A 10,018-nucleotide genomic window follows, 5' to 3' on the forward strand; every position below is an offset into this window, starting at 1 on the left:
ATATTAATAATTAATAAAATAAACTAACTTAACTTAACTTAAAATAAATTAAACTAACGGTACTACTAACTTAACTAAACTTAACTAAACTTAATTAACTTACCTACTAACTAACTAAACAAACAATACATATATATATATATATATATATATATATATATATATATAATATAAACATATACATACATACATACATACATACATACATATAAATATGCATATATATATATATACATACATACACACATGCATACATGCCTACATGCATACATATAAACATACATAAATATATACATACATACATACATTATTACATGCATACATATATACATACATACATATATAGATACATATATACATACATACATACATACATACTTCGGGTACAGTTAGCTTGCCGTTGCTACAAGTATCAATTTCATCAAATAGTGCTTTGATTTGTATTTCTTTGTGGTGGAAGAAGTTGAGAAAATCCGAGAACTTGACAAGCCCATCATGGTCATGGTCACACGACTCTGTTAGTAAAGATGCATACTCAGTCGATAGACCCCATCGCACGAACGTTTCCTCTAACTTTTTAGCTGGAATCACGCCGTTCTTTTCACCATCCACTAGTCTGAATAAAGTCGTAATTGTCCATTCCAATTCTTTTGTCGGTTGGTTGGGGTCAATTTGCAGGAGTTTTGCCCCCTGCTTGGCTAGGTCAAGCTCATTGATGCCCCCCATCACGTTCCATAAACCATCATATCACGAAGGATGTGGACAATACGTGCAGCTTTCGAGCTACTAGTCACTATTCAATACCCTCGCACTATTGTAATGTGGCTATTTAAATATGTACATATGATATTTCTATTTTTGTTTTGAAATAAAAAAATATATATTTTAGTTTATGTATTTATATTTATTGTTTTCTTTTTAAAGGATAGCCTACTATACCATGTATAGTATTTTTAATTTTAGAGTACAAATTTATTGTGTAAATACTACGTACAGTTTTCTTTTTAGGCATAGCCATCTGAAGAAGGGTATGAAGAAGAACGCTATGAATGTCTCTCTCTCTTTAGAGTAAATAGAGAGAGAGAGACTCTGCGGGCGAGAGAGAGGAGAGAGCCTTCTTGATCGACAGTATATATATCAAATAAATAAATTAATAATATTACGGCCTACGGACGTTAGTCTGTTCAGCCATATTTTCTTTTCTTTTCTTCGCTCTGCTCTAGCTAGTAGTAGAGAGGTGTCATGGTATTACAGCTTGATGTATATATATATATATATATATATATATATAATTTTATTAATAAAAATATGTGTGCGTGTGTTCGCCACAGATCTTGTTAGTACCGAACATTCCACAAGCTGTACTAGAATAATCAAGAAGTAATTCGATTTGATTGAAGAACACTTTTTCGCGGAATGTAGAATAAAATCGTTATAAATATTTATGCCCGCTTGATTAGGTTAGATTATAAGTACACGTGTTGCAAATGTACAGTAAGTACAGGCCCAGTTATTCGAGTTCGCGCGTTGTAGGGAGGGGTGTGTCTCCCTTCATGTATAATGCCCTTCTTGATGGCACAGAATCACTCGTCCTTAAATGACATAACTGCTGCCACAACGGACACCATGCTCGGGAGCGTACCCAGCACCTCGTTTAGCCACTTCACCCCGGTAGTCCCGTTTACTGACCAATTAGATCACTATATACGCACGAACAAGATTAGTGAGGGCGCCGCTTCGTCGATATACGAAGCAATTCATGTTCTTTCTAACCGCAAGGTTGTCCTGAAGATTCAGAGCAAACAGCGCAGGTATGTATGTGATAACAGCCCTTCGCACGTGTTCACGCTTAAAGACTCACGTGGCAAAATATCCCAAGCGAGTGTGTACACAACGGCAATGTGATGATTGTGATATTATACAAAATTAAGTCCTTTGCAAGAAAATGAGGCGGTGTCATATACATATAAGTTGTATTGAGCTGTATTGAAGCAAGCAGCGCCCGTATGTATTCAGAAACGTAGCAATGCACATATTCACGCTTGGATGTGCACATAGCCACTGTAGACTAATTCAGTGTGTGTAAATTTGAGTACTTGGATAGTTTTGATAACCTACTATCTTGCGTTCATTTCAATACGACGCAGTAAAGCGAGTGTTTATATTGAACTGGGTTGTATCGGGTTGTATCGATGGGCAGACACGGGAGGTGTTGCGGTATTTTGAATATCTAGCTCTCAAGCGAACACATTGTATAAGATTGGTTATTGACTACCATAGCAGACGAGTGCAAATGACAGACTCAGTGTCTAGACACGAAAGGTGGCACTTTATGAATATGTAGCTCGCACGCACTCACTTCGCCTCAGAATAGTATTTTGACCATCTCATGAAACAGGCACGTACTTGTGCATATTGACATCCAGGTCTGACCACTTTGCTTAACTTTCACTTCACTCACTGTGGTGCAACAGGGCGTTGGTGAGCCTGGAAACCGAGGTATTTGTTTCGGCCCAGGTGAAACACCCTAGCATCTGCCAATTGTATGCAGTGATCGATCTGGAGGATAGCGTATGTTCCAAGTATCCTGTCATTTTCCAAGTACCTTCTTTAGCCAGACAGACTCTCCTTAATGTGCTAAGTCCTACTATGGTGATTATCATAGCCCGGGATCGTTGTGTGTAAAGTTTATAGCATCCGCGATGTCGGTATAATGTAGGTGCTTTACTTCTGCCACCTTGAAGGTCCCAATACAAACAAGATCTGGAACAAAAACCAATTAGTGTTACATTCGATGGCTACCCTTGGTAACCGCCGTTTTATTGCAGTGATCGATGGAAGATAGTGCAGGTTTCATAGCACCCTTCGAATTGTCAAATAGCTTGTCGTCAATGTGCTTAGTGTATCTCTCTACTTCTTCAACGTAGAACATCGGTGCCCTGGGATGCTATGTTCAGTTTGTAGCATGGGTAGTTTTAAAAATGGATACGCTCAAATTACACTATTCTAGATGCAGCTCATCCGCGAAGAGGAGTGTCATACAATGATGCCTTATACAAAAGTACCAAATTTTCAAATTACACTATTCTAGATGCAGCTCATCCGCGAAGAGGAGTGCCATACAATGATGCCTTATACAATAGTACCAACTTCTTGTATCTTCCATGGCTACCTCTTTTATTGACATTTTGCCCCTTTGCTGTTCCCTTACGGATATTTATATTCTATAATTCGCTCTTCTTTAGGTGATCATGGTTTGTGAGTACTTGGAAGGACCAGATCTCTTCGATGCTGTGGTTGTGGATGTCGGCCTTCCTGAATACACTGTGAGGTCGTACATTCATCAATTAAGCGGCGCGATACAGTACTTGCACCATCGGAATATAGCACATAGGGATATCAAACCCGAAAATGTGGTGCTAAGCACGAAGACAGGTTCAACAATCAAGCTCATAGATTTTGGCCTGTCAGCTGTGCTTGAGAAGAGCACCTCGCACACAATCGTAGGAACTATCCCTTATATGTCATTTGAGCTAGTTGAGTGCTTAGGGCTACCCAGAGAGAAGATGTTGGCTAAATGTGCTAATATCGACTGGAAAATGGTGGATGTGTGGGCGCTGGGTATCGTGATGTTCACGCTGCTAACCGGTCGCTTCCCATGGGGCCGTGCGTGTATGAATTCAAGGGAGTATGTCAGGTATCTGGATGACAGGTCTACTCAACTGCCGTGGAGCTCGTTGGAAACATCCGCGCTTAAATTACTTCACATGATGTTAGAACCTGATCCCAAGAAAAGAGCCACTATTGACCAGTTGGTGACATTCATGCGACGGTGCTGGAAGTGCTAGCGCCCCGTGGTAAGTTTTCTCGATTCCTAAATATTTTTTTTGTAGTAGCGGCGCCTAAAAGCAAACTCAGGATTTGATTATTCATAAATTGCATATGTTTGCGTGCCGATTATTGAATATGCATCCGATTTCTTTTGGATGTATCTGCTCGGCTTCTTGTGAAAGGCCGCGCTTTTGCGAAGCCGCCAACTATTGTCCGAAGCTGAGCCTGGGTCGTGAAAACATGTTATACATCTATAGACGATGAGACTCTTCGTATGAATTCAATCTCTACATTATTGCCTACACAGGATTCTCGCGTTGTAACGAAACAGGAAACGCGACGTTTTATTACAGTTGATTTGTCCTTTCCTCGAAAGAATGCTCGAGACTACGCCCGTCGGACTATGAGCCTCTCTATTCCTTCCAGAATACTGCATTAACATATCTGCACATGTTTGCGAGAAAGGGTACTATCAACAACGGGGACAATCCTATCAAAGAATATATTAATCAATAAGGCCAAATCAGACGCCAACCCCGGGGTTTGCCTCATATATACTGCCTCCATATGTCTAATTCCTGCCGAAGTGACATACAAAGGAGGAAACAATGGAATTACAACAGAGGAAACGAACACCACACACTGACAGTATGAAGAAAGTATAAAGTATCTTTCGTGATATATAATGGACCACCGTGCCGAGTGTACTTGCTAGTACAAACAAGATGACGATTATAGGTAGCAAGTCATAATAAAGACAAAATGAACTACAAGCTTTATCGAAATCTTGGAGAGACAGCCTATGTATCGCTTACCTTATTTAACAAGCTCAAGTCGGCTTTGCAGGTATCTCGGGCTTCATGCATAAAGTCCAATTCCATTCTCCAGAAGAATTTGTATATCTCATACTGCACATGACGCTCGTAGATCTGAGTTAGAGAGGATGGTATTTTGGGGAGAGGAAGATATCTGTATAAATTCTTATACCAAGTGAGAATTGGCAATATAACGACATCTGCAGTGCACATTGGCGAGATTGCAATCGACACGGATGGCAATCATATTCCGTACCCACTACGATTAAATAACTCAACATGGTCGAAAATAAATCTTACTGATGTGCTAGTCACACCTTTAATTCGGCATCGCCTCGTTTTGAGATACATTTCGCCTGTCGATGGAAAAAAACAGTTGCAAAAGGGTCAATAAAAGCAAACTCGCCTATACATGTGTGAAAAGCTGAGCAAGCGCAATAGTGTCCTTGGGCTGATAAAAAGCCATCAACTCATCTCAGCTATTGTATAAACACACTGAAGCGAAGCGGTGGTTGCAGATTTCATATTTATACACCTGCACAATATAAATCGGCGAACCTCTTTTAAGTGTGCCTGTACATTCGGAAGAAGCTGTGAGGTGGCGTCCACTGATGACTGGCCTGAAAACAGTGCTCGTAACCTGCTCGGATCTACAGTTCACGGTTGAATCCATATTAATATTATAGATCAGATAATGATACAGGTAAGCAGATATAAACGAAATACATCGCATTCACAACATGCAAGGATACATACTGTTTCCAGCTTTTATATCGTCTACGTCCTTCTGTGCACGGACTAGCTGCTCTAATTTATCTTGCTGAGCGGAACACTTTGCGCTATAGGCAGCAACAGCCTTCCTCAGTGATCCTAGCATACGGCAATTCTCGCTCATTCGTTTCGTGCATCCCATAGCATTACCTCTCAACTCTGGCTGCTGGCATATCAAGTTATACATGGTTTGCAAAGGACTCCTTAGATCAGTTTCGTCCTTGGCCCAGGTTTGGTATAATCCCCCACACACCTCCAAATTCTGTCGGAGGTCTTGTAAACATTTCGACCTGCAGCTTCGGTGTCTTAGGACATTGGAAAGAGCCGTCTGTAATGCGATTGCTTTCGAATCGCTGCGGACTATTTCTGATACGCTATCTGAAACGATAGGTTTTGTGAGAGATATGCTCAACGAGCGAGGAGGCTTCCCTTCCAAGAGCACAGCCGCGTCAAACGGTTCGGCGGTGATAAATAATAATACTCTCGTATCCTTTGACGTTAAATCGTGGTCCAGAAGACGTTGCAGGTATGAGGCCAGCGAAGAACGCCTCACGCTTATCACTTTCTCGTCGGTCGAATTAATCTGTAATAAGAAGCGTGGTATTTTACTTCACGGCCACATCACGTGGCATAAACTCCTAAGGAGACATAAACAAACAGGTGAAAGGAAGGGAACACAGGGATCCTAAACCGAGATAAATAATTACCATCTGGCATCGACATACCCTCTTCGGTGGCAGAACTGGAAGTATGACAAAGGAGTACACACGCGCCAGATACTCTCTGAGTTTGATAAACTCTGAGTACCGCCTCCAAACGCGGGTCACCCTCGATGGTCCATCTACCACTTTAGGTGCAAAAACCGTTAGTACGAGGTATGAGCGGTACTCGTCATTGTTTCTGACATCGGTGATGAAGGTGTGCATTTGGAAAGGTGGTTGTTGATCGATGACCAATCTACAAACTTGGAAATTTGTACAGGGAGAAAGAATATATCTGCAAATATAATACGAGACGAGACTTGAGAGGCAAGATGGCGCTTATCACTCGCTCTTATTTATTAATTATTTCCACAGTTTTGCTTCTCTGTAAATTGTGCTATGTATTCGCAGGGTTTACACCTCGTTGGGTTTTGTACACGACTTCGCAAGAGGCTGTGTTTCATGCATCGCTCTTCATACATTTAAAAAGGTATTTTTACGTCGGGTGTGCTTCAGGCGCCTTCAGCGTCAGCACCTGGCCAACCATTTGTCGTATAGAGATCTAAAAGTTTCAAGGCTGAGATCGACGCATCTTCGTAATTACAAAGATGGCTTAGTACCTAAGATTCACACTACACAGTTAACTGCTCTTTTTTTAGGCGGGTAGGCAAACTGAAGCCACATTCTGGAATGTCCTTACATATCTACGTCAACCCTCCAAACAACTGCTGCAACCCCTGCATTTCCATTACTTCATCGTTTGTCATCGTCGCTTCCAGGCGTTCAGCCTCCTCCTTTTCTAAACGGGCCGCTCGTAGCAAAACGTGGTGTGCTCCATCTTCAATAGAACCCTCGATACTTTCCGCAGTCGAACAATTTTGTGACGTTCTCAATCGAATCTCGAATACAACTACGTGCTGTTTACTCTCGCTTGATCCGTTCAGTGTATCCCCTCCGACCGCGATCGCGTCCAATCCGACTCGAAGTAGTTCGCTGTGCAACAACTGGTCGAATCCGTGTCCATTCCAACGTCCACATGTATGTGCATACAAACAGTTGGTATCTTGAGCAGACAGTAAGACATGCAGACACTCTACTAGTAGCCTCGCGCCTTCGGAGCTGTATATGAGATCACTGCCTACTATTAAATCCCAATTCTCGGTGACTAATGGCGATTCTTTAGCAGCTATCCAATCCAAAGATTCTGCTCGTAAAGTACCTGACTCCGTATCTCGTTTCAATACGATCCCCGGTTTAACTTCAGGGCTGCCATGTTTATCACATTCTTTCGGGTGTGTAAGGTTGGTTTTCCTCCGCTTGTTTGTATCTACGTTCTGATGGAGCGTTGGGAGGTCGTCAATTCCATCACAATCGCGTTTCTTTATGACGGGGTCGCCTTTTATAGTTCTTTCGTTAATGTTTTGTTCTAACCTCTCCATCGCCCCAAAGTGAGGCGACTCAGTAGCACACCAGTTGACTGTTGGGCAGGCTTCATGGATTTGTAAAGCCAGCCACCCAGTTCCTGCTCCTAACTCCAAAACATTCACAGCTGCTTCTGTATATAGGTATATTGGTCTATCTTGTAACGATATATTTGCTTGGGATGCATCATCGGCACTTCTATTGGAAATTAGATAGTTGTAAAGCACATAGGCTGCAGCCCATACTCTTTCACTACAGTGTTGGTTCGTCTGTTCGATGCATATCTCAGAGTCCGTCTGGGAGTGGGAGGTGGACATATTGAATGTCACGCTGAAATGGGATGTCATTACTCATTAGTTAATATAACAATATTTATGTAAAATTCGGTAAAGAGAAGGGACACCGGAGTGTCCGGACCCCAAAATATAAAATTGGAAGAGTATAATAGACCGCATGCACAGTAGTCACCTGCTGAGATAAATATTCAAACAATTATGGGCATCAAAGGGCTGGGTGTGGACCTTGTACAGGTTTCTAGGATACGCAACGCCATACGTAGGAGCGGCAACAGGTGATAACTATTGTGGTCTTTACGTGCACAGTTATTACTTAGTGCGACCGAATGAGTACGATATATCCTTCTGATTGCATGCGTATTCCTTGTTTCTATCACTTCGCAAGCTAGTAGTTGTGCTGTTGGTCGAAAGCGCTACCCCGTCGAATCAATTCACATGCCCTTCTAATTTTTCTTGCTTTTGCGAGAGTTCCGTGTCAATCTACCAGTCAGAGATCGATATAGCGATATGAATATTAGCATTCCGAATTTCATTGTCACTTCGGATTGAATGTCTTGCGGCAAGATTTAGCCAAAAAAAATATATGTTTGTGACTTTCGAATCGAGTTGGATCGCCTACATCTAGAAGATGGTAGCGTGTAAGTGGTAATGTAACGAGTCAAAAATAGGGTCAAAAGTGCGTGTATACTTACTCTTCTCGTGCCATAAAATATGAACGTGATGACGATTGAGCCCTCTACACATTAAGTAGTCTTTCAAGATTCTCTCCTCTTATCTTCCTCTCTAAAGTTAGTTCGGGTTAGCTAACCAAACTATGTTTAACACTCAGATTCCTGGAGAAGGTATACGTAAGTTCAGAAATAGACGAGTACAACAAACGCAAGTTGGCAAGCGAATCGAGTGCACACCAGTATCTGGCTTCGAGGTGTGTTTGGTGATATGAGCATAGCTCGATGTAAACCTTCCCCGGCTAACATAAGCACAAAATTATTTGATTATAAACATGTATCTATCACTTTGAAATACTTTGATCACAGCTCTTTCTGTACACGAGGCACATAACGTTTACTATTAAGTGCTGTTTTTTTTACAAGCCGACACCATAATTTTCGAGGATTACTATAGAATCGTATGAGCGCCAGAAGTGTCGTACAATCATCCCCAATTGACTCTACAAGCTCAATAACGTACAGGTGGGCAGTGAAAGAGGCGGTGTACAAAGCAGTTAATCCACATGTCATCTCCTGGAGGGACACGTCGGTGCGTAAAAACGCGAACGGGCTGCCTGAAATACAGCCAAGTGTACACCTTCGGCAAATCCTTAACACTGTCGGCGTGAATAGGATTTTCCTCTCCATATCGCATGACGGCGATTATGCCATGGCACAGGTTATTCTGGAAGCGTAGGCGATACTTCGAACTCTTGCACAACCATAGTTATTACAAATATATAATGAATATTAAACCCCCAAAATTTTAAAAATAACCCTCCTGTGTCTGACCTGTGAGCAGCGATGAGCACCCCCTGATTTATTTATTTTGAAAAAGCTCTCACTCGTGGACAAAATTAATAGCTCATAATCCGAGAACTGTTATCATCCGCTGTACACATCAAGTTAAGGATATTATTGCCATAACGCGTTTATATAGAATCCGAATTGCACACATTCAACTGTTCCTCTTCAGCTTACTGAAGAGGTGAGTGAGGTTAGTACAGGGATACCGCAAGGTATCAATGTATACACTCAATATAATTTTAAAGTAGCGCTATGAGCGAGCGTCAAATAAGCACAACCGAACCGGAGCGCCTGGTAATCCCTGGTATTTACCCATCGACTGACCTCAATGCAGTCATTGTATAGATATTTTCATGCAACATAATAATGTTTTATCTGCCTGGAGTATCGCAGTTACATGCTTTACGATTGCGTGGTCAGGTTCCGCTTTCGTGTGTATCATCGTGCGAAGCTCTGATTCGTAACTGTATTACAGATTTATTTTGCGTATAATGAACCCGAATAGAATTTTTTTATAAATATACCTAACGAGCAAATATCCTTTATACGAGCATATATATTTATGTATACATTGTCTTGCGTTCAGGTATAAGATTTCGAATCCAGTTCGGGTTAATTAAATCACTACACCCATATTGACACACATACACAATATTATATATATA

At 41.4% G+C, this 10,018-nt stretch overlaps 5 protein-coding genes across 5 annotated transcripts in view; 2 read left to right on the forward strand and 3 right to left on the reverse strand.

Moving 5' to 3' along the window:
- SARC_02045 (hypothetical protein) overlaps positions 1 to 853 on the reverse strand; it is a 3,530-nt gene extending 2,677 nt beyond the window's left edge. The window contains exon 1 of the mRNA XM_014304209.1: positions 379 to 853. Coding sequence (XP_014159684.1) covers positions 379 to 726 — 348 coding nt within the window. The 5' untranslated portion in view covers positions 727 to 853. The remainder of the gene's footprint in view (positions 1 to 378) is intronic.
- A 618-nt stretch (positions 854 to 1,471) lies between these two features.
- SARC_02046 (serine/threonine protein kinase) lies at positions 1,472 to 4,606 on the forward strand. Its single transcript, XM_014304210.1, has 4 exons — positions 1,472 to 1,811; positions 2,475 to 2,571; positions 3,246 to 3,857; positions 4,139 to 4,606. Exons 1-3 carry the CDS (start codon positions 1,561 to 1,563, stop codon positions 3,846 to 3,848), a joined length of 951 nt encoding a protein of 316 aa, XP_014159685.1. The 5' UTR covers positions 1,472 to 1,560; the 3' UTR covers positions 3,849 to 3,857; positions 4,139 to 4,606.
- On the reverse strand, positions 4,304 to 6,370 carry SARC_02047 (hypothetical protein; the record flags this gene model as incomplete). The annotated part of the gene is made up of 6 exons (XM_014304211.1): positions 6,143 to 6,370; positions 5,403 to 6,000; positions 5,205 to 5,296; positions 4,964 to 5,002; positions 4,647 to 4,760; positions 4,304 to 4,321 (listed from the first exon to the last, which is right to left on the reverse strand). The coding sequence occupies exons 1-6, from the start codon at positions 6,341 to 6,343 to the stop codon at positions 4,304 to 4,306; spliced, it is 1,062 nt and encodes a 353-aa protein (XP_014159686.1). The 5' UTR covers positions 6,344 to 6,370.
- A 240-nt stretch (positions 6,371 to 6,610) lies between these two features.
- Positions 6,611 to 7,857, reverse strand: SARC_02048 (hypothetical protein; the record flags this gene model as incomplete). Its single annotated transcript, XM_014304212.1, has 1 exon — positions 6,611 to 7,857. The coding sequence occupies one exon, from the start codon at positions 7,855 to 7,857 to the stop codon at positions 6,823 to 6,825; it is 1,035 nt and encodes a 344-aa protein (XP_014159687.1). The 3' UTR covers positions 6,611 to 6,822.
- Positions 7,858 to 7,988: 131 nt separating this feature from the next.
- On the forward strand, positions 7,989 to 9,307 carry SARC_02049 (holo-(acyl-carrier-protein) synthase). Its single transcript, XM_014304213.1, has 3 exons — positions 7,989 to 8,111; positions 8,666 to 8,761; positions 9,030 to 9,307. Exons 1-3 carry the CDS (start codon positions 8,035 to 8,037, stop codon positions 9,241 to 9,243), a joined length of 387 nt encoding a protein of 128 aa, XP_014159688.1. The 5' UTR covers positions 7,989 to 8,034; the 3' UTR covers positions 9,244 to 9,307.
- The last annotated feature ends 711 nt before the right edge of the window (positions 9,308 to 10,018 follow it).

Source organism: Sphaeroforma arctica (assembly GCF_001186125.1).
Source record: "Sphaeroforma arctica JP610 unplaced genomic scaffold supercont1.88, whole genome shotgun sequence".
In the NCBI taxonomy this organism is placed as follows: Eukaryota; class Ichthyosporea; order Ichthyophonida; genus Sphaeroforma; species Sphaeroforma arctica.